The 23,495-nt window shown below is 50.8% G+C and overlaps 2 protein-coding genes across 7 annotated transcripts in view; one reads left to right on the plus strand and one right to left on the minus strand.

The window, feature by feature from the left end:
* ANKS3 (ankyrin repeat and sterile alpha motif domain containing 3) overlaps positions 1-13,357 on the minus strand; it is a 41,189-nt gene extending 27,832 nt beyond the window's left edge. For 2 of the 5 annotated variants that reach the window (XM_023225855.1, XM_023225856.2), the window contains exons 1-5: positions 13,244-13,345; positions 8,842-9,013; positions 5,852-6,050; positions 5,532-5,653; positions 2,989-3,070 (exon numbers count right to left, since the gene is read on the minus strand). In XM_023225855.1, the coding sequence (XP_023081623.1) occupies positions 2,989-3,070; positions 5,532-5,653; positions 5,852-6,050; positions 8,842-9,011 (573 nt within the window). In that variant the 5' untranslated portion in view covers positions 9,012-9,013; positions 13,244-13,345. Of the gene's footprint in view, positions 1-2,988; positions 3,071-5,531; positions 5,728-5,851; positions 6,051-8,841; positions 9,014-13,243 lie in introns of all 5 variants that reach the window. The other 3 variants (XM_023225858.2, XM_023225857.1, XM_023225859.2) reach the window with 3 other exon arrangements.
* A 192-nt stretch (positions 13,358-13,549) lies between these two features.
* C17H16orf71 (chromosome 17 C16orf71 homolog) overlaps positions 13,550-23,495 on the plus strand; it is a 14,683-nt gene continuing 4,737 nt past the window's right edge. For both annotated transcript variants that reach the window (XM_031934432.1, XM_023225861.3), the window contains exons 1-5: positions 13,550-13,772; positions 15,836-16,015; positions 17,156-17,344; positions 19,459-19,956; positions 21,920-22,037. In XM_031934432.1, coding sequence (XP_031790292.1) covers positions 15,887-16,015; positions 17,156-17,344; positions 19,459-19,956; positions 21,920-22,037 — 934 coding nt within the window. In that variant the 5' untranslated portion in view covers positions 13,550-13,772; positions 15,836-15,886. The remainder of the gene's footprint in view (positions 13,773-15,835; positions 16,016-17,155; positions 17,345-19,458; positions 19,957-21,919; positions 22,038-23,495) is intronic.

Below are 23,495 nucleotides of genomic sequence, written 5' to 3' on the forward strand. Positions count from 1 at the left end.
AAGCTCCGTCTCCCGGGTTCACGCCATTCTCCTGCCTCAGCCTCCCGAGTGGCTGGGACCACAGGCGCCGGCCACCTCGCCCGGCTAATTTTTTGTATTTTCAGTAGAGACGGGGTTTCACCGCGTTAGCCAGGGTGGTCTCGATCTCCTGACCTCGTGATCCGCCTGTCTCGGCCTCCCAAAGTGCTGGGATTACAGGCTTGAGCCACCGCGCCCGGCCGTGAGATGCCATCTCGAAAGAAAAAAAAAAAAGAAAGAAATGCAAATGGCCAAAAAATTTTTTTTTTTTTTTTTTTTTTTTGAGACGCAGTGTTGCTCCGTCGCCCAGGCTGGAGCGCAGGTGTGATCTCGGCTCACTGCAAACTCCACCTCCCGGGTTCACGCCATTCTCCTGCCTCAGCCTCCCGAGTAGCTGGGACTACAGGCACCTGCCGCCCATGCCTGGCTAATCTTCTGTATTTTTTACGTAGAGACAGGGTTTCACCATGGTCTCCATCTCCTGACCTCGTGATCCGCCCACCTCGGCCTCCCAAAGTGCTAGGATTACAGGTGTGAGCCACCATGCCCAGCCAAGAAATGTATTTAAAAATGTTCAACTGGTCGGGCGCGGCGGCTCACGCCTGTAATCTTAGCACTTTGGGAGGCCGAGGGGGGCAGATCACCTGAGCTCAGCAGTTCAAGACCAGTCTGGGCAACACGGTGAAACCCCATCTCTACTAAAATACAAAAAATTAGCCGGGTGTGGCAGCGTGTGCCTGTAGTCCCAGTTACTCGGGAGGCTGAGGCAGGAGAATTGCTTGAACCTGGGGGGCAGAGGTTGCAGTGAGCCGAGATCACACCACTGCATTCCAGCCTTCCAGTCTGGGCGAGCGAGCACAAGACTTCCGTCTCCAAAAAAAAATTTCAACTACACTAACAAGGACAAACCAAAATGAAATGCCACAATTCACCTGCCAGATTGACAAAAGGCTGACTGACATCAGGGCTACTGAGGACATGAGAAAATGGGCACCTTTATATACGACTGGTGGGCAGGACGAGAGACAACCTTGGTAGTGGGAATTCATTAGGACCGCCTGAACTTCCCCCCATTGGGTTTTAACAGCCTTATGAAGATACAATCCACATACCAACAAGTCACCCACTTACAATGTACAATTCAATGGCTTCTAGTACATTCACAGTTGTTCAACCATCACCACAAACAATTTTAGCACATTTTTATCACCCCAATCTTCCCATCCCCCAAGACCCAGGAAACCACTCATCTATTTTCTGTCTATGTATTTGCTTATTCTAGACATTTCATATGAATGAAATCACATAGTGTGTGGCCTGTTGTGTCCAGCTTCTTTCATTGAGCCTAATGTTTTCCTTTTCTTTTTGAGACAGGATCCACTCTGTGACCCAGGCTGGAGTGCAGTGGTGCAATCATAGCTCAGTGCAACCTCCAACTCCAGGGCTGAAGTGATCCTCCAGCCTCAGCCTCCCAAAGTGTTGGGATTACTGGCGTGAGCCACTGCACGCAGCCCAGCCTAATGCTTCAGGGTTCACTCATGCTGCAGCATGCATCAGAACTTCACTGCTTTGTAGAGCCGAATAATATCCTGCTATATAGATATATATTTTGTTCATCAATTCCTCAGTAGATAGACTTGTGGGGTTTCTACTTTTTGGCAATTATGAATAATACTGCTATGAATATTTATGTACAAGGTTCTGTGTGGACAGGCTTGCACCTGTAATCCCAGCACTTTGGGAGGCTGAGGTGATCGCTTGAGCTCAGGAACTCAAGACTAGCCTGCAAAACACACTGAGACCCCCCAAGTCTACCAAAAAAAAAAAATTAAATATTTAGCCAGGGCGTGGTGGCATGCACCTGTGGTCCCAGCTACTTGGCGGCTGAGGCAGGAGGATCGCTTGAGCCCAGGAGGTTGAAGCTGCAGTAAGCCATCATCTCGCCACTGAACTCCAGCCTGGGACACAGGGCAAGATCCTGTCTCAAAAAAAGAATAAAATAAAACAGAAATACAATATACAGAAACAACTGTAAGTGTATTAAACCTTTGTGTGAAAGCATATTCCCAGAGCACTGTTTATAATTGCAAAATGTTGAAAACTAAGTTTCTACTAATAAGAAACTCATTGAATTAACTGGGGCAGATTGTACACGGAATACTGTACAAAGATAAGATGTCTATAAGATGTCTCTAAGTTAGAATAAAATTAGAATCCCAGTGTTGTTCAAAACACAAAGCAATGTGCACACACTTGCCTACAGACACACCTTTCCACAGCAGAGGAAAAGTCCTAGGGCAGCTCTTTCCCAAACCAAGTGGGTATCTTAGGGAGGTTGAAAAAGAGAGGAAGATCTCTGCCTTTTTTTTTTTGAAACAGAGTCTCTGTCGCCCAGGCTGGAGTACAGTGGCGCGATATCAGCTCACGGCAACCTCTGCCTCCTGGGTTCACACCATTCTCCTGCCTCAGCCTCTCGACTAGCTGGGAAAACAGGGACCCGCCACCACACCCAGCTGATTTTTTGTATTTTTAGCAGAGATGGGGTTTCACCGTGGTAGCCAGGATGATCTTGATCTCCTGACCTCGTGATCCACCTGCCTCAGCCTCCCAAAGTGCTGGGATTACAGGCGTGAGCCACCACACCTGGCCTCTGCCTTCTTATTCTATACAATTTTTCTAAGTGACAGGATTATGAGTGCTATTTACTTTTAAAATATTTTTTCCATATTTTTCAAATAGTATTTTCAAAATTATTACAGGAACAGGTGTCTATTTCTACTCACCATTGTACCCTTAACGCCAAAGCACCACTCAACACCAGGCGTCAACAGATAAAGAAAATGTGTTGAATAAATGAATGAAAAGCGGCTATTTCTGTGCAAAGGAAAATTCTGTAATAGCTTACACTTCAGTAATACGGTTCTTCATTTGCTGTGACTACATTACATGCTAATAAACAGGGTCACTTACGTGATTCAGAAAATACTGCACGATTATCTCATGGCCAGCCGCAGCTGCTTCCATCAAAGGAGTAAATCCATATATCGGCTCCCTGCAAGATGTGGGCCACAGTCAGATGACTGGCAGAGACAAGTTCTGCCAGGCAAAAACTCCCTGCTGAAGATAAACCCAGGGCAGTGCACGAATCACCGAACCCTCAGTGTAGAACGCTCTCTCTCCCTTTCAAGAATTAACAGGTGAGATGAGAGTAACACATCAGCTCCATTTACTCTTCTGGTGTCTGTCCCCAGGGCTGGTCTTTGTCCTAAAGACAGATGTCTGCCTATCGTCCCTCCTGTTGGCTATTCCCTGCTACCACTGAAATCTCCACCTCAATCATATTCAAAAAGCAGTTCTGACTCCTTACTCCTCACAGAAAGCCAACATCTCCCATCCATTCATCCAAATCCCAGCTTCAGGTTCAACATCCTCCACGAACCCGCTCTGAAAAGCTCAAGTACTAATGATCTCAGCTGTCTTTGCTACGCCTAGCTCCTGAAGCTTGCTTTTCATACTTGGTCATGCTAACTCGGCACTGTCTTCAGAGGGCTTCTGAATCCCTCCTTGTCTCATGCTGGTCTAGAAGTCAGGAACCGTGCATGGGAAATGCTGGTTTTCATCCATTCTAACACACACAGTGCTCATACTTTCACATCTCTGAAGTCAGAAAACATCTTTTTTTTTTTTTTTTTTTTGAGGCAGAGTCTCGCTCTGTCGCCTGGACTGGAGTGCAGTGGCCGGATCTCAGCTCACTGCAAGCTCCGCCTCCCGGGTTTACACCATTCTCCTGCCTCAGCCTCCCAAGTAGCTAGGACTACAGGCACCCGCCACCTCGTCCGGCTAGTTTTTTTTTTTGTATTTTTAGTAGAGACGGGGTTTCACTGTGTTAACCAGGATGGTCTCGATCTCCTGACCTCGTGATCCGCCCGTCTCGGCCTCCCAAAGTGCTGGGATTACAGGCTTGAGCCACCGCGCCCGGCCAGAAAACATCTTTAAACCAACAGCTGAGTTGGAAGTTAATTAGTAGCATATTTTTTCTCAGTAGCATACAAAATTATGCGGTGTCTTAGGATGGATGACAGCCAGGGTGGGTCTGCATTGGTACCCACTGCGTTTGTTCAAAGGTGATTATTATCACAACAAGCTTTAGACAACAATCCCACTTCCAACTCATAAAACTCATGACTGGTTTTTTGTTTGTCTGTTTGTTTGTTTTTGAGGAGTTTTGCTCTTGCTGCCCAGGCTGGAGTGCAATGGCATGATCTTGCAATGGCATGATCTCAGCTCACTGCAACCTCTGCCTTCCGGTTTCCAGTGATTCTCCTGCCTCGGCCTCCTGAGTAGCTGGGACTGCAGGCGCCGGCCACCAAGCCCAGCTAATTTTTGTTTTTTCAGTAGAGACAGGGTTTCACCATGTTGGCCAGGCTGGTCTCGACCTCTTAACCTCACGATCTGCCCTCCTTGGCCTCCCAAAGTGCTAGGATTACAGGTGTGAGCCACCACTCCCGGCCAAAACTCATGACTGTTTTTATTTTACTTTATTTTTTTTTTGAGACGGAGTCTTGCTTAGTCGCCCAGGCTGGAGTGTGGTGGCGCGATCTCGGCTCACTGCAAGCTCCACCTCCCAGGTTCACGCCATTCTCCTGCCTCAGCCTCCCGAGTAGCTGGGATTACAGGCGCCTGCCACTACGCCCGGCTAATTTTTTTGGATTTTTACTAGAGACGGGGTTTCACCGTGTTAGCCAGGATGGTCTCGATCTCCTGACCTCGTGATCTGCCCATCTCGGCCTCCCAAAGTGCTGGGATTACAGGCGTGAGCCACCGCGCCCAGCCTTCATGACTGTTTTTAAAGCATCACCTCATCTCATCCATATAAAAGGCAAGAAAATGGAAGGAATTTGCATGTAACGTATGACATTTAAATGCCATTCAGTATGTTAGGCCCCTGGCATGCAATAAAACATGTAATTCTTTTTTTTTTTTTTTTTTTTTTTGAGACGGAGTCTCGCTCTGTCGCCCAGGCTGGAGTGCAGTGGCCGGATCTCAGCTCACTGCAAGCTCCGCCTCCCGGGTTTACGCCATTCTCCTGCCTCAGCCTCCTGAGTAGCTGGGACTACAGGCGCCCGCCACCTCGCCCGGCTAGTTTTTTGTATTTTTAGTAGAGATGGGGTTTCACCGTGTTAGCCAGGATGGTCTCGAACTCCTGACCTCGTGATCCACCCGTCTCGGCCTCCCAAAGTGCTGGGATTACAGGCTTGAGCCACCGCGCCCGGCCAAACATGTAATTCTTACAACTCTATGACCCAGGTGGGTTTCAGATAAAGAAAAGGAAGCTGAGAGGGCTTGAAGAGACGCACTCACAGATGTGGGAAAAGGCCCACGCCTGGAAGGACTCTCGTCCTGCCCCTCATCTTGAGCCTTTCCTGCCAAAGCAGGGTGGCCCCAACCTCTGGTTAGCTGCCTCCAGAGCCAACCTCCTTAGAGTCAGATGACACTAAAGACGTGGCAATCACCTCACGTTGGCATTGGCTCCACTGTCCAAGAGGAACCTGACCATGTGCTGGTGCCCGGCGCTGGTACAGTGGAAAAGGGCCGTCCAGCCCTGGATGTCTTTCATTTCTAGCTCTGCACCTTGCTTCAAGAGAACACAGAACGTGCGTTACGGCCTCATCTCCTCTGCGTGGGGCGGGCGCCCTCCAGGCGGCCATGCTGCAAGAATCAGAAATGATTACACGGGCACACATGAACACCATGGCCTGCAGTGGTCTGCGTCTCTGTCAGGGCAGTCAGGGAGCCCCTCAGGTTTCTGGGCCTGAGTTCCCTCGTAGCTCACCTGGAGGAGAAAGTAGGCGATGCTCTCGTTGCCACAGCTGGAGGCCAGCATCAGTGGAGTCTGCCCTTCTGGGGTCGGCACATTCACACTCACCCCCGCCTCAAGCAGTAGGTGCACGATGGTATCGTGGCCAATGTAGGAGGCATACATCAGCGGGGTCCAGCCACCACCGTTCTTCTTATTCAAATCTAACTCTCTCCTAAACAAACGCAAGATATGCTAGACACGGCCAGCCGCCTCACACGTGGGGTTCGCCAAAGCCGGTGGCGAGCCTAGGCCAGGCGGGATGAGTTCACAGGAAGCAGAAGTCATCTGCCACCCTGGACGTTGTGGGGATTGGGGGCAGGCAGGCAGGCAGAGAAATGCTGACAGTTGCTCATACACTGCCTCGTGAGGCCCTGAGCCTTCGTCTCCTTGTGCTGATTTCGCATCCTCCTAGCCCCAGGCCGGCTATGTTCTTTCACACCACCAGACAGACAGATGGCGCTCAACCAGGGAGTATCTGGCAACGTCTGGAGGCATTTTTGGTTCTCACAGCTGGGCAGGGAAGGGCTGCTGACATTTAGCAGGTGGAGGCCAAGGCTGCTGCTAAACATCCCACAGTGCCCAGGACAGCCCCACAGCAAAGAATGACCCAGCACGGACTGTCAACACAGCCACAGTTGAAAAACGCTGACCACCGCAGGACTGGCATCTACCAGCCCAGTGCTAGGTGGAAAGGAGCAGTGAGGAAAGAAAGGACTCCACCGTGGACAAGTCCCACCGCCACTGATTCATCCTTTGTCACCTCACCCTAAATAAACATTCTCGAAAAATCTGTTACCAAAGAATCCCATCTTTCTCACTGATTTCCGTTAAAATTCTGGAAATGCATTTTCCCATGGGAAAAAACTGCGGGCCTCCTAGTCGTGACTTTGGGGTTGGGACAAGGGAGTCACATTTAAAATAATACCCACTTGCATGGTTACCTGGGATCCTACAGGCCCCACAGGCCTTTTTTCCCTTCCCCAATTCTTGCCTGCAGTGAGTGTAACAACTGTTGACTGAAACCCGGGATCTGTCCCTTTTGTGGGATTCATACTTTTTTTTTTTGAGACAGAGTCTCGCTCTGTTGCCCAGGCTGGAGTGCAGCAGTGCGATCTCACCTCACTACAACCTCCACCTCCCAGGTTCACACCATTCTCCTGCCTCAGCCTCCTAAGTAGCTGGGACTACAGGTGCCCGCCACCATGCCTGGCTAATTTTTTTGTATTTTTTAGTAGAGATGGGGTTTCACTGTGTTAGCCAGGATGTCTTGATTTTCTGGCCTCGTGATCCGCCCGCCTCGGCCTCCCAAAGTGCTGGGATTACAGGCGTGAGCCACCGTGTCCGACCAGGATTCACCTATTAGACCATACCAGGCAACTACCTTCCATTTCCTGGCAGCCCTCAGTGACTCTGGGATGCACACCCAGGCAGCCATTCCAGAAGGTCCTGATACCAGGGTTCAGTGGCAGCCCCTGGCCAGGGGGCTGCATGGAGATGCTTCTGCAACAGGGCTCGAATGCACCCAGCTCGTCCTAACACTATCTTCCTTTACACAACAGCAGAGCGCCTTTCTGGGGCTCTCTCACCACTCCTCGTTCAGCCCCACCCCTCCCTTCTGATGCCCCCATCTCCCCTCAGGCCCCATCCCGTGCTTACTGTCAGCAAGCCTCCACCTCAGCTAGTGTCGAAATCCCACCACAACACAAACACCTTCCGCTGCTCCTCTGCGGAGCCATTCTGGACTCTGCAACTTAACAGGACACCGAAAGACTCAGGAGCCTGAGAATTCCAAAGGTGACCCTGTGAGGGGTCGCACTGACTGCATACCCAACTGCCTATGCCTAGAGCCTCCTGCAGGGGGAGCACAACAGACTATCCCGTACCAAGCTGCACCAGTGCTCCATGGGCTGGGTATGTCTAAGTGAGGGCCACAAGTTGGGAACCGGAGTCCTAGGGCTTCAGCAAGGCTTTGCTTTGGCTCACTGGGAACTGGAAGAGGCACGAGGAGATAGGGAGAGAGGTCACTGCACCACAACATCAAATGAGAACCAGGAGACACAGTTAGGCCGTGTGTGGAACATAAGGGGGTAGAAGTGAGAAGACCACCCTTTTCCAAAAACAAGATGATCACATCCTGCTATGGGCAAGACGCAGCCATGGGCCCGGCCAGGGGCTTTTTATTGTCTCTAACTATTGTATACAGATTAGCAAACGGCAGGTGGGCAGTGAGGTCCGGAGGCCATTCCCCAGAGGCACTAAAAGCCCAGACTGTCTCAGCAGCAGAAGCTAGAGGGGAACACGGATCAAAGAAGGCCAGGGATCACCTTCCTTTTTCTTTTTTTTTTTCTCTTTTCTTTTTTTTTGAAAAGGAATCTCATTCTGTCACCAGGCTGGAGTACAGTGGTGCAATCTCAGTTCACTGCAACCTCCGCTTCCCAGGTTCAAGCGATTCTCCTGCCTCAGCCTCCTGAGTAGCTGGGATTACACGTACATGTCACCACGCCAGCTAACTTTTATATTTTTAGTAGAGATGGGGTTTCATCATGTTATCCAGAGTGGTCTCAAACTCTTGACCTCAAGTGACCGGTCCACCCCGGCCTCCCAAAGTGCTGGGATTACAAGCATGAGCCACCGTGCCCGGCCTTCACTTTCTGTCTTCATTTTTATTTTGCTTGTTTGTTTGGGCATTTCTGCAATTAGTGAATAAAATTAGTCTGGTTAAAGAATGACTGTTTATAAGCTTCTGATCAAAGTTTACACCCTCTTTTTCTTCCTAGGAATAAAAACTGCCTCTTTGTCAGCGCCCAGCATCAATAATTACTGACAGCTGCCTGAGATAAGCAGGTTAACCTACTCTACACGCATTACACATCCACATCTGTGTGCAAAGCCCCATCACGTGGGATCCGAGGCCATTACTGCGCTACTCAAAATGTGACAGGGAAGCTCCCGCGATCTCTTACCGCTGCACACATTCCTTCACCACTTCATACTGGCCAATGGAAGCAGCTGTGTGAAGATCCAGGGGGACGTCCAGCTCCTCCCGGCTGACCTGTGCCCCCAGCCCATGCCACATGGACAAGCTGCGGTTCAGGAGTTCCGGCTCGCTGGCTTCATCGCTGAGCTCGGACATCACTGAGGAGGAAGGCCCAAGCATTAGATCTTTCCTGGCTGGTTGTTCCAGGGCATGAAACAGGTTGGTCCCGCCCCTGCTACACCAGTACACTAGCAGACTGATAACCCAATGCAGTCAACCCTGGCAGTAACTTAGACAAATTTCTTTGCTTAAATAATGTATGGTTTGGGCAGTCCCATCAATGCTAAATCTGGTGAGCTTGCTACCACACCAGTAAAAGCAGCACATATGGTGAGGTATCAATTGTGGAGTACTTTCTCCTCCTTCCATCCTCAGGCACCAGGTAAAAGAATTTTCCATCAACTCTAGGAACTTGACAGCCTCTTGGATGGGCAGTAAAGAAATGCTAATTGGGTTATTTAACCAAATCAGCTCCTTGATGTGGTGGGGAAGAACCCTGGATTTGGGGTTAGACCAAAATTCAGCTCGGACCAAGTGCGGTGGCTCACACCTGTAATCCCAGCACTTTCGGAGGCTGAGGTGGGCGGATCACTTGAGGTCAAGAGTTCAAGACCAGCCTGGCCAACACGGTGAAATCCCGTCTCTACTAAAAATACAAAAATTAGCTGGGCGTGAAGGCCAGCTACTCGGGAAGCTGAGGTAGAAGAATCAATTGGACTGGGGAGGCGGAGGCTGCGGTGAGCAGAAATCACGCCATTGCACTCCAGCCTGAGCGACAGAGCAAGACTTTGTCTCAAAAAAAAAAAAAAAAAAAAAGGCACCTCTGCTACTTAGCACCTCCAATCCCAAGTGCCTCACCATCTAACAGGGACATATCTGAAAAGGCTGCTATTATGATACATGAAAGAATGGATAAACAAACGGTGGCACATCCGTATAATGGATGCTACTCAGCATTAAACACAAGGATCCAACAGTTGGACATGCAACACATGAACGAATTTCAAATGCTTTACACTAAATGGAAGCCTGCCTACTGTATCATTTCACTTACCAACCTTCTGGACAAGGGAAAATTAAAGGGTTGGAGGTTAGGGGCAGAGAGGGAATTTGGGGGACAACAGACCTGTTCTGTATGACTGTGATGGTGGATCTGTGACTCTATGCCTTTATGAAACCACAGACCCGAATGCCAAAATGAATTTTACTATATGTAAATTGTATTTATTTTTTTTGAGACAGTCTCGCTCTGTTGCCCAGGCTGGAGTGCAGTGGCGTTATTTCAGCTCACTGCAACCTCTGCCTCCTGGGTTTAAGGCTTCTTGAGCCTCAGCCACCTGAACAGCTGAGATTACAGGTGTACGCCATCATGCTAGGCTAATTTTCGTATTTTTAATAGAGACAGGGTTTTCACCATGTTGGCTAGGCTGGTCTCGAACTCCTGACCTCAGGTGATCCACCCACCTCAGCCTCTCAAAGTGCTAGAATTACAGGCATGTGCCACCGCACCTGGCCTATAAATTTTAAATATAAATTAATTTTTCTGGAATGGTTATGAAATTGAAAATTTCAAAAAAGTAAAAAAAATAAATTTTTCTGAAAAAAATAGAAAGCAATTCCCCAATACAGAAACCAGGATGTGATTAGTGGCACTCAGCAACGGCCAACTGAATAGGAATTCCACTTTGGCATCCTTTGAAGAGAGAGACATGGGGGGAAATAAAACAGGCCAGTGAACTGGTGGGGTGACACTTTCCCCAAGATGGGCCTACATGGGTAACGGCACACCAGGAATCCCCAAATCAAGGCCAAGTCATTAGCTTCCTGGTAGAATCCTTAGGTACAAGACTGCCAGGAAACAAGGATAGGAAAGGAAGCAAAGGCGAAAACAAAGGCCTCGTCATGTGGCCATCACTGACGGGTGCTCTGGTAGTTAAGAGATGCAATGAGGACCTCAGTTTCTACTGAAGAATGCTTCCAAGCCCCAGGTGATAGCCAAGATGGCTGAAGAAACAAGCCACCAATGTTGGGGACAAACACTTCACAGGCCCTTGGTGAGAGTGTTTGTAGGTGTGGTGGGGCAGGCAAAGCTCTCCCTCCTGGAACCACCACCTCTTCAGCTAGCAGAGCCCAAGATCATGTAGTCCCTTCCCTCACTCTGCAGGTGAGAATCCCACACTGAACCGTCCTGGCCAACGGAGCCTGGATAAGAAACCAAAGACTCTGAGCTGAGTGTCACTTCAGAGTCCCTTCCATCCCTCCCTCAAGCCTTCACTGGGCATGTCTCCTCCACGCCAAAGGCCTCCTGCAGGGTGAGGCCGTGTTCTCTATTTATTGGAGACTTGCATGTCTGAAACCCCCAAGGACTGAAGAACAATCAGAACCAGAGGAAGCCTGATAGACCACTGGAGGTCAGCAGTTTGAGACTAGCCTGGCCAAAATGGTGAAATCCCATCTTTACTAAAATTACAACAATTAGCCGAGCGTGCCGGTGGGCGCCTGTAGTCTCAGTATTCGGGAGGCTGAGGCAGGAGAATCACTTGAGTCTGGGAGGCCGCTGCAGTGAGCCAATAAAAAGCCACTGCACTCCGGCCTGGGCAACAGAGCGTCTCAAAAAAAAAACAAAAAAACACTGAAGTGAAAACTAAAAGTCCCATCCCATCCCGAGTGGTGTGGTGTGAAGTAGCCCTGGTGTCGCTACTTTACAGGTGTGGTGTAAAGTAGCACTCGAGATAGGATGTTTCATTCAACTTTTTGGTTTTGTCCACTCTGAAAATGTGAAGTATCTGTTACCTTTACAATAAATCCTAAAGAAAATGTGGTACTTAGACACAATGGAGTACTATTCAGCCATAAAAAAAGAAAGAGATCCTGTCATTTGCAAAAACACGGATGGAACTGGAGGTCATTACGTTAAGTGAAATAAGCCAGGCACAGAAAGACAAACATTGCATGTTCTCACTTATTTGTGGTTATCTAAAAATCAAAACAATTGAACTCATGGAGATAGAGAGCAGAAGAATGGTTACTTCTATTGTAACTACGGCTGGGAACGGTAGTGGAGGGTGGGGATGGTTAATGGATACAAATAAAAAATAGAGCAAATAAGATGTAGTATTTGACAGCACAACAGGGTGACTATAATCTATATAATCTAATTGCATAATTTATTTATTTTTATTTTTTTGAGACGGAGTCTCACTCTGTTGCCCAGGCTAGAGTGCAGCGGCGTGATCTCGGCTCACTGCAACCTCCGCCTCCTGGGTTCAAGTGATTCTCCTGCCTCAGCCTCCCGAGTAGCTGGGATTACAGGTATGAGCCACCACGCTAGGCTAGTTTTCGTATGTTTAGTAGAGATGGAGTTTCCCCATGTTGGCCAGGCTGGTCTCGAATCCTTGATTTCAGGCTATCTGCCCGCCTCGGCCTCCCAAAATGCTAGGATTACAGGCGTGAGTGAGCCACCGCGCCCGGCTGCACATTTAAAAACAACTAAAAGAGGCTGGGCGCGGTGGCTCAAGCCTGTAATCCACTTTGGGAGGCCGAGACGGGCGGATCACGAGGTCAGGAGATGGAGACCATCCTGGCTAACACAGTGAAACCCCGTCTCTACTAAAAATACAAAAAACTTAGCCAGGCATGGTGGTGGGCGCCTGTAGTCCCAGCTACTCGCGAGGCTGAGGCAGGAGAATGGCGTAAACCCGGGAGGCTGCACTCCAGCCTGGGAGACAGAGCGAGACTCCGTCTCAAAAAAAAAAAAACAAAAAAAAACTAGAAGAGTATAATCAAATTGTTTGTAACACAAAGGATAAAAGCTTGAAAGAATGGAGACACCATTTTACATGATGTGATTATTACGAACTGCACGCCTGTATCAAAATCTCTCATGTACGCCATAAATATATACACCTACTACGTACCTACAAAAATGAAAAAATTTTTTAAAATCTTAACAAATGTGATGCTGGTCGAAACTGTCACGCCCACAGAGGAGGTCTGTGAAAGCCCCCGGGCACCCCCTCTCGCCCCGCGGAACCGCAGCGGGAACCCGCGCATCGCAAAGCTAGCTCACTGGCCCCGGGGCGGGTCCCTGGCCGACAACCCCAGAACTCACAGCAGTGACGCTTCCCGACGCCCCCTGGCCACATCCCCACAGGAACCCTACGGCGCACAGAGCATTACTGTCCCCACGCCACAGCCACATAAAGAAAATGTGGGGCTCGGTCCTCCAGCCACGCGGCGAGCAAGTGCAGCGCGGGACGCCAGAGCGCCGGGTCTAGGCGGGCAGCAGGTGCCAGCAAATGGTGGGGCCGGACAGCTGCGGAACTCACCTGTGCTGGGCCTCAGGCCTTGCGCCGCCCTCGGGCTGCCGCCGCCAACCCCGCGAGCAACTAGCCGCCACGCTCCCTTGCCGGGCCACCGCCCCCGGCACCCGCCCCGGAAGTAGTTGCGGGAGGGCGCGGAGCACGCCGGGAAGCTCGCGGGTCCACACCGGGACAGCTCACGGGCGCCGTGGAATGCACACGTCCAGCACCCTGACCTTCCGGTCAGCTTCCCGGCTCGTTGTATGATACCCGCGACAGCCAATGAGCAAGTGGTGTTTGTCCTATCCAGCCCCCGCCCTGGCCAGGGGAACCAATCCCATTGCAGGAGAGGCAGAACGCGCAAAGGCCCGAAAGAGGAGCGGGGGGAACGCGGCGGCAGTCTAGTAATGTAAAGCTGCGCTAAGAGGGAGAGTGCCGAAAAAGGGCACCCTGTACCTGTGGCGCGGCCCCAGGGACGGACGCGACTGGAGTGACGCGCTGGAGGCTGTTTACGGGCCTGTTAGGACCGCGCAGGGAGCGGAGGCGGAAGCCTCAGGTGAGGGGCCTTGGGTCTGCTGCGCCTGCAGGGAGTTGAACAAAACGCGGGGAAACACGGGCTGGGGGTGTGTGAGAGGAGGAGCGATGGGCTTTCCACTTACACAGCTTTGAAATGTAAAGGCTCGACCCGGGAGGCTGTTGGCGTCTGGTTTCCATGACAACCGGCAGCCTCGTGCCAGGCGGGCTGGGGGCGGGGCTGTGGAGACCTGGGCGGGGCTGTGGCGGGGCTAACAAGGTGCAGCTGAGAAACTGACCCCCGAGACGGAGCCGGAAGGCCGTTATTCAGTGGCGGCTCCGAGCCGCCCCTTCGCCTTCGGGATGCGCGGAGCGCCTCAACGTGGCGTTCAGGGCCCTGCATTGTCTGGTCCGTTTTCACCGCAGATTCCAGCAACTGACATTTTTTTCCCTTAAATCTGTTGGGCGGTTCATTCCTTTGAGCCACTGTACATGCCCTTCCTTCTGCCGCTAATGCCGTTCCCTCGCCTATTGTCTTGCCCGCCTGAAGAGTTTATCAGAGTCTCTGGAGGCCCTCTTCACCTGGACGATTCTGTTGCCCTAAGAAATACTGTGCCCTGAATTGCGGAACAGAGCTCTAGTTACAAAAACACCCGCTGAGTGTGTGCACCAGATGCGTCCCCAACCTGCTGCTCCCAGTTGAGAGTGCACCAAGCACCTGCCCTGGTCCCAGAAGCACAGAGGAAGCAAACAGCCCCCAATTCACATCTCCTGCCGCTGCCCTGATTGTGTATGAAGGGGCACTGACTGCAGGGCCAAAGCCACAGCGGCCTCTCGGGCTACGGGGTTCTCCTGACACTGGCTCTAGAGGACCCTCACCCCCCAGCTCTCAAGCTCAAGCTCCCCAGTCCGCTGAAGAACAGGACCATCTCCTTTAAGACTCTAAGATACAAATGCAGGGGCTGGTCAGAGTGGTGACTCCAAAAAAAAAAAAATCACTGGGTGACTGCAAACTGTCAGCCAGCCATGGTGACACATGTCTGTAATCCCAGCACTTTGGGAGGCTGAGGCAAGAGGATCACTTGAGGCCAGGAGTTTGAGACCAGACTGGGCAACAGGGAGACTCCATCTCTGCAAAAAATAAAAATATTAGCCAGATGTGGTAGTACACAGCTGTAGTCCCAGTTATTCAGGAGGCTGAGGTGGGAGGATCACTTGAGCTCAGGAGGCCGAGGCCTCAGTGAGCTATCATTGTACCACTGTACTCCAGCCTGGGCGACAAAGCCAGACCCTGTCTCCAAAACAAAAAAGCAAGGTGTTGGCCGGGCATGGTGGCTCACACCTGTAATCCCAGCACTTTGGGAGGCTGAGGCGAGTGGATCACGAGGTCAGGAGATCGAGACCATCCTGGCTAACGTGGTGAAACCCCATCTCTACTAAAAATACAAAAACTTAGTCGAGCGTGGTAGCGGGCACCTGTAGTCCCAGCTACTCGGGAGGCTGAGGCAGGAGAATGGCGTGAACCCGGGAGGCGGAGCTTGCAGTGAGCCGAGATTGCACCACTGTACTCCAGCCTGGGCGACAGACTGAGACTCTGCCTCAAAAAAAAAAAAAAAGCAAGGTGTCTCTCTTCTGTTCCTTGGTAAAGGGCAGTAAAGGGTAGTAGGACTTGAAATTCCCTCGATTCAGAGTCCATTGTTGCTATTTACTAAACACCCTGAGGCTATGAAATGAAGCGAATAGTGATACTATATGGCATATATATAAAATATACCTATATATCATTACATATCATACATATGACATTCTATATAACATACACATATCTACATACGCATATTTATATCAATACATAATACACATATATTTGTGTATTATGTATATATCACTATAGATGTGATCTACCTGCAGGCTCCACGTGTCCATGAATGACACACACACACAGACTGCCTGGCACTCAGTAATAGGAGCTTGCATAACCTGAAGGAAACAGGCAGGTGGTGAGGCCTGCCAGCCTGTTTGGTCTCCTACAGCTGGTAGGGCAGCCCCTGCTCTCCTGACCTTCGATGGCCTGGACCCTCTTCCACCACCCCTTGTGCCCCACAGAGCTCCTCGGGGGATGGTGCACTGAGAAGGCATCGGGAAGCCTGGGCCCTCATGGCATCCAACGACGAAGGTATGGCACCCTCGCTGGGCTCTCCCTGGGCCTCCCAGACGGGGCCCTGGGACGCCATCCTCAAGGCTGTCCAAGACCAGCTCCCGTCTCTGGACTCAGACTCCTCCTTGGTAAGCAGGAACTCTCTCCCTGGACGCCTTGTCCTTCCTACCAGAGCAGGCATGACGCTGACCAGGACAGCTTTGGAGCACTTCTCTGAAGACTTCTCCTGCTGACCTGTGCAGTTTGTTTTCATTTTACTTTAAATCACATGGCCAGACCCAAAGTTATGTTTTCTCGGTGCCTATTTCCTTCTTTACTCTTTCTTCTGCCTTGATTGTCCTCTCTGAGCATGGGTATTGGTGCTCAGCATCTTAGGAGACCCTTTCAGTTGGGTTTTTGGTGCTGACTTGGAACCCAGGTCAACTCGATGCAGAAGCTCTGTCCTTTCCATTCTGCTATTCTCCACTCTCTCAGGCCAGGACGGGACCAGAACACCCACTGAGAATGCACAATTCCAGTGCATGGTGATGAGCCTTCGAGGGATTCTGCATTTGTGGTTTGGGGTCCCTGAAATGGCCCTCAAAGACACTCAGACCAACAGCCATAGGTGCAGGTGTAAGACGCTGCTGAAGATGCTCCTGGCAGGGGCTCCTCAGTGCACAGATTGGCACTGGGTGTTGAGAGACAGTGTGAGGGTTTTAAAAGGAACGGGCTGGGTTTAGGTCCTACCTGGGCACCAGCAACAGAGCTTCAGGGACCTCAGATGTCATCCAGTGCATGGCGAGGCTAAGGAGTACCTACAGGGACCCCGCACCTCAGTGCTCAGTGCGTTTTCACACCGTCAGTCTCGTTTGAGAGTATGAGCCCCAGTCCCTTTAAGAAGACACACTAAGCTGTGTAAGTGATGGCTCAGGGTCACAGGGGATGGGGAGGGCTGGACCCTGCTTTCAGCTACCACCTCGCTGCCCTGTTCATGTCACACGAGGCATTAATGAAGCACCTGCTGTCTGCAAGGTACTTGCAGAACCAGGAGTCTGAATCTTACCTCCACGAGGTGGTACTGCCGAGCTGATTTCTAAACAGTGGCAAGAAGCCGCGCACAGCAAGGCTAACTGGGAGAGAACCAGATCTCCCCCAGGCTCCTGAGCAGCAGGGCTAGGTGGGCTGGGCATGCTGGGCTGGAAGTGAGGGTGGAGAGCAGGGACGGCTGGGCCCTCAGGGCTCTGCCTGCTGCCTCGTCCTCCAAAAGCCCTCTCATTTGTCCACAGTCGGACTATGGGGAAGAGGAGCTGTTCATCTTCCAGCGAAACCAAACTGCCCTGATTCCAGACCTGTCAGAGGAGCTGGCTGAAGATCCTGCTGATGGCAACACGTCCAGGACCTGGGTCGCTGCAGCTGAAGAATCCCTTCCCGAGGTCTGTGGGACACAGAAGAGTGTGCGCCTGTGTGTGTGCAATGTAAGTCTAAACTGACTGATCTAAACCATTGGTCTAGCATTTCCATGACACCCAGTCCTTTTTTTTGCCCCATGTACAACCCAAGGTATTCAGATGCCCAACATCTAACCTCCACACACCTCCCTCTCCCGGGGAACCCAGCACCTTAGGGCTGGTGTGCGGACTTGATTTTCCATCTGATTTTGACCCTCCTCTTCCTCTTGATCGCTCCTATCCTGCTTTCTACCATGGCATCCTGAATAGCTTCTGGGCATTGTCATGACTGATTGTCCTAAATGTCTCTTCCTTAATCCAGCTGGCTTCATGGCTACCCGGCTCATGCCAGCACCTGGCAAGTACACAGGAACTCTGGTTTGCTAACCTGCTAAACGAAACTGCTACAGACTACCGTGGGGAGTGGGAGGGAGGAAGATGGCCCATCAGTGCCTGAGCAGGCACAAAAGCTGCACCTCGCGGGAGGGACACCCCAGGAGACAGTAAGCAAGTGTGGACGAAGCGTGCCAACACAGGCCTGCGGTGCCAGTGCTGCACACTGAGACAGAGGTTCCCATGAGGCCGCAGTTTGAGACCCCTGGGCAATACAGCAAGACTCCATTTCTGGCTGAGCACAGTGGCTCATGCCTGTAATCCCAGCATTTTTGGGAGGCCAATGTGGGTGGATCACTTGAAGTCAGGAGTTTGAGACCAGCCTGGTCAACATGGTGAGACACTACCTCTACTAAAAATACAAAAATCAGCTGGGCATGGTGGCAGGTGCCTGTGATCCCAGCTACTCCAGAGGCTGAGACAGGAGAATCGCTTGAACCCGGGGGAGCGGAGGTTGCAGTGAGCCAAGATCACGCCACTGCACACTCCAGCCTGGGCAACAGAGTGAGACTCCATCTTAAAAAAAAAGAAAACAGCGTAGAGGCACTAACCCACTTCCAAAATGGGGGCGGGGCCTAGCTCCAGCGTCACTTCTCTCAGGTATTCTGCCGAGAACAATTAACCTACTGAATGAGGGGCACAGGCACTGAACCAGATGATCTCACAAAACCAGGACGTGCCCCCAGCCACCCATCACCTTGAAGGAAATCCTGCCATGCCTAGACTAAGGTCTGAAATAATCCCACACAGGAGAGACCCCCAGGGTGGCTAAGAACTCCGGTGGGTTCAGGTGGAACAATTTCCACGTGGATTTTATTTTGCTTCTTCATTTCTACAATCAATTACTTCAGAAACTCTTCTGGATTATTTTCTTTTTTTTGTAATGTGGGATCTCTAGTAAAAAATAACTGGGTGTGGTGGTGTGCCTGTGGTCCCAGCTACTCAGGAGGCTGAGGTGGAAGGATGGCTGGATGGCTTGTACTCCAGCCTGGGGTATCAATTTCTGAGCCCCAACATTATCATTATTGATAATATAAATATTGTTCCATTGCTGTAACAATGCATTCCACTCTAGCCTTGTATTTAAATTAAATAGCGGGATGCCTCGGTGGTGGTGTCTTTAGCCAACCCATATTCAACAGTGGCTTTCCAACTTTTTTTTTTGGGACAGGATCTTGCTCTGTCACCCAGACTGGAGGAAAATGGTGCCCTCACCACTCACTGCAGCCTCCACCCCCTGGGCTGAAGTGATCCTCCCACTTCAGCCTCCCGAGTAGCTGGGATTACACACGTGCCACCATGCTGGCTAATTTTTGTATTTTTAGTAGAGTGAAGTGTGCAGTTAAAAATGGTTGAAATAGGTCAGGCACAGTGGCTTATGCCTGTAATCCCACCACTTTGGGAGGCTGAGGCAGGAAGATAGCTTGAGGCCAGGAACTTGAGACCAGCCTGGGAGACCAACTATGTTGCAGAGACTCCGTCACTACAAAATAATATTTTAAAAAATTAACTGGGCCTGGTAGTATGTGCCTGTCATTCTGGCTACTTGGGAGGCTGAAGTGGGAGGATCGCGTGCGCCAGGGAAGTCAAGACTACAGTGAGCTGTGATCACACCACTGTACTGCAGCCTGGGCAACAGAGTGAGACTTCACCTCAAAAAAAAAATTATGCAGATATTTTACTATGAAAAAAATTCCCTGAAGCATGTTTTTGAGGATGCTAACTGAACATACCTGTTTTTTCGACAGCCAGTTCTGGTGCCTGCAGAATTGGCCACAGAACCTGGGAACAGACGGAACACAAGGACAAAGGATGCATCCTCTCAGGAAGGAAGAGACCCTGGCAGGCCTCTTGAAAGCTCTGGTGAGGTCAGCGCTCTTCTTGGGATGGCCGAGGAGACCCCCAGGTGGCTGGACAGCGACCTTGGAAGCCTGTCTTTCAACACCAAAGGATCCCAGGGTCCTCCCTGGGACCCACAGGCCGAAGCCAGTCTCTCCCACCATGAAGGAGACCCGAAGGCAGAGCCCGCCTCACAAGAATCTGTGAACCGCCAGGCCCTCCGACAGGAGAGAAGGAAAATGATAGAGAAGGACATCCTCCAGAAAGTCACCCGGGATGCCTGCGGCCCAGCCAGCAGTGACCAAGGAGGGGTGAAGGAGGCGCCCTGCCACGCTGTGGAGTCACCTGCCAGATCCAAAATGCCCCTTGCAGAGCCTCCGGAGGGACCACCAGTGCTCTCACTCCAGGTAGGCGCCTCCGCGTGCCTGGCTCTCTCTCAGGCCTGTTACCTGCGGCATGGCCGCTGTTCCCATGCACTGGGGCTAGAAGCAGCTTGAGGGCTGGCCCACTAGGACCTTAGGCCCATTATCCACCATTCTGTGTACCTGTCTCAGCAGAGCGGTTGGGGGGTCCCAGCAGAGCACATCCTTGGGCGGGGGTTAACAAGAACCAGAACAAGCAGGGCCTGCCTTCTTTAAAGAGACAAAAGGAGGCCAGGGACAATGGCTTGCGCCTGTAATCCCAGCATTTTGGGAGGCCGAGGAGGGAGCCCAGGAGTTCGAGACCAGCCTGATCAACACAGTGAGACCCTCATCTCTAAAAAAGAAGAAATAATGTATAAATTTAAAAAGAGAGAAAAAAAGGAATTCCACTCGCAAGGATGTTTATAAATACATATAGCCATATCTAAAATATAGAACCTGGTTCTGTCAAAGCCTGATCTCAAAATATGAAAGCCCTCATTCTCATAAACTAGTGAACACCTGTTAACAGAGTTGTATTCAGTGCATTAATGAGGGAACCAGCAGGATGACAGAGCCGGTTTAATGAGATCTTAAGAAATTGGGATTTTAGCCGGTGTGGTGGCTCACGCCTGTAATCCCTGCACTTTGGGAAGCTGAGGCAGGAGGATCATCTGAGGTCAGGAGTTCGAGACCAGCCTGGCCAACATGGTGAAACCCTGACTCTATTAAAAATACAAAAATTAGCCAAGTGTGGTGGTGCACGCCTATAACCCAATACTTGGGAGGCTGAGGCAGGAGAATCGCTTGAACCCGGGAGATGGAGATCACGCCCCTGCACTCCAGTTTGGGGGACAGAGCAAGACTCCATCTCAAAAAAAAAGAAATTGGGATTTTGTAAAACACTGGGGAAAGAGAGAGGAATGCAGAGATACGCTTGCTACATTCATGTCCTAGAGGAGTTGTCTACTGGACAGAAAAGTAACTATCACACCTTCTCAGTTTAACAAATTTCGGATAATTTTTCTTAACAGCTTAGAGAAAACTGGCATCAGGTATACACAGAAGTCATCTTTACTACTGTTTAAATCAACAGTTCTTTCTGTTCACCTAAAAACTTATTTTTCTCCACTTAGAGGGCTGCAAAGAGTTGAAAAGTCATATGATAAACATGAATTCTTGATTAATTTCCTCACACTCACTCTGCCGCTAAGCACTCACTGCCAAGCCTGTCAGTTTTAGCTCCTGCCTGGAATAGCTTGATTCTTGAAAGAACAAAACTTTTTAACCTCCAAACATTCTGAACCTGTATGAACCTAAATAGTGTTTCTAAAAAACAACACAGGGTTTGGCTGGGCTCGGTGGCTCACGCCTGTAATCCCAACACTTTGGGAGACCCAGGCGGATGGATCACTTGAGGTCAGGCATTCAAGACCAGCCTGGCCAACATGGTGAAACCCCGTCTCTACTAAAAATACAAAAAAAAAAAAAAAAAAAAATCAACCAGGTGTGGTGGCACATGCCTGTAATTCCAGCCACTTGGGAGGCTGAGGCAGGAGAATCGCTTGAACCTGGGAGGCGGAGGTTGCAGTGAGCTGAGCTCGCAGCACTACACTCCAGCCTGGGCGAAAGAGTGAGACTTGGTCTCAAAAACAAAACAAAATGAAACAACACAGGGTTTCCTTAAGGTCAAACAACGTCTTTGTGCCAAAAACAAAAGTAAAGTACTGATCTCCAAGAAATCATAGGAAGGAGGTGGCCAAAGTGCAGGCCCACCTTAACAGAGACGTTCAATCTATAATGGAAAGGTGGGGTCAGCCTATTTGCAAACTCTGTCATGCATTTAATTCCTGATTTCTACACCCCAACATCCTATGACCATCTCCGTGGGTCACAGCAGCTGTGAAGCAGGTACCGTGCCTCTGGGGCCCCTCAGCATCCTCATAATCACTGGTTTTAATGATTTCAGCAACTTGAAGCGTGGGATTTGGATTACATCCTTCAGAGTCTGGCGGGGCAAGAAGACAACCAGGGAAATCGTGCACCTGGAACTGTGTGGTGGGCAGCCGACCGCCGCCAAGTTCAAGGTCTGACCTTGAACACTGGAGCTCACGTGAATCCCCATAAGCAGCACCTTCCTGGGCCCCTCAGGCTGGTCACAGACCATCCTGCAGCCCACACGTGTCTTCCCTGCTGGCCCCGCCCTGAACATTCATGCTGCCAGTCCCTGAAAGACTTCATTCCTTCAACATATATGTGTCCACCTGCTACGTGCCAGGTGTGGGCCTGGTCCTAGGGACAAAGGAGAGGCCTCCAGACACCACCCCATGACCCATACCTCTTCCTCCCCACCTCCCTGGGCCGGCCTTCCCTTCCCCTTCCCCTTCCCCTTCCTTCCTCCCTCCCTCCCTCCTTCTTCCTGGGAGGAGGAAGCCCCACCTTCTGTGCACAGTCAGCTCCTAAGCACATTCCTGCTTCCCCTGGCCTCCCCATTTTAAAAGGCAGGCAAAGGATGTCACCGCTGTCACCACACTCATAGCTTTGCTCTGGGAAGTCCTGCAAATAAAATGAAAGCTCTCCAACCCCTCCCTACCCACTCGGTCTGCAAAGGCGAGGAGAGGCAGGTGCGGGGCTTCTGCCTCTGGTCCCAAAGCAAAGACTCCCCTGTGACTGACAGCCCATGCTATGTTAAATACCGTTTTGTTCGTTTGTAATTCACAACCCATAAGGCAGGAGGTGGAGAGCCAACCATTCTGGAGGGCGCGTGTGTGCGTGTGTATGTGTGCGTAACTGGCACTCCCTTTGTGGAGGGGACTGCGGCAGAATGTATTCTTTTTTTTTTTGAGACGGAGTTTTGCTCTTGTTGCCCAAGCTGGAGTGCAATGATGTGATCTCAGCTCACTGCAACCTCCACCTCTCGGGTTCAAGCTATTCTCCTGCCTCAGCCTCCTGAGTAGCTGGGTTACAGGCACACACCACCAGGACTGGCTAATTTTTTTGTGTTTTTAGTAGAAACAGGATTTCACTGTGTTAGCCAGGCTGGTCTCAAACTCCTGACCTCAGGTGATCTGCCTGCCTAAGTTATGGGATTACAGGTGTGAGCGACTGCGCCCGGCTGAACATATTCTCTATTTTAAAGGCACATAACCCTTTGATCAAGCTGTTTCACTTAGAAAATCTGTCTTACACTGTTACTCTAGTACGTAGTGTGTGTTCAAATATGTTTGCTGCAGTGTTGTTTAAAAATCTGAAAAGCTGGGCCGGGCGCGGTGGCTCAAGCCTGTAATCCCAACACTTTGGGAGGCCGAGACGGGCGGATCACGAGGTCAGGAGATCGAGACCATCCTGGCTAACACGGTGAAACCCCGTCTCTAATAGAAAATACAAAAAACTAGCCGGGCGACGAGGCAGGCGCCTGTAGTCCCAGCTACTCCGGAGGCTGAGGCAGGAGAATGGCGTAAACCCGGGAGGCGGAGCTTGCAGTGAGCTGAGATCTGGCCACTGCACTCCAGCCCGGGTGACAGAGCAAGACTCCGTCTCAAAAA

The sequence above is a fragment of the Piliocolobus tephrosceles genome, chromosome 17 (genome assembly GCF_002776525.5).
Source record: "Piliocolobus tephrosceles isolate RC106 chromosome 17, ASM277652v3, whole genome shotgun sequence".
Taxonomy (NCBI): domain Eukaryota; kingdom Metazoa; phylum Chordata; class Mammalia; order Primates; family Cercopithecidae; genus Piliocolobus; species Piliocolobus tephrosceles.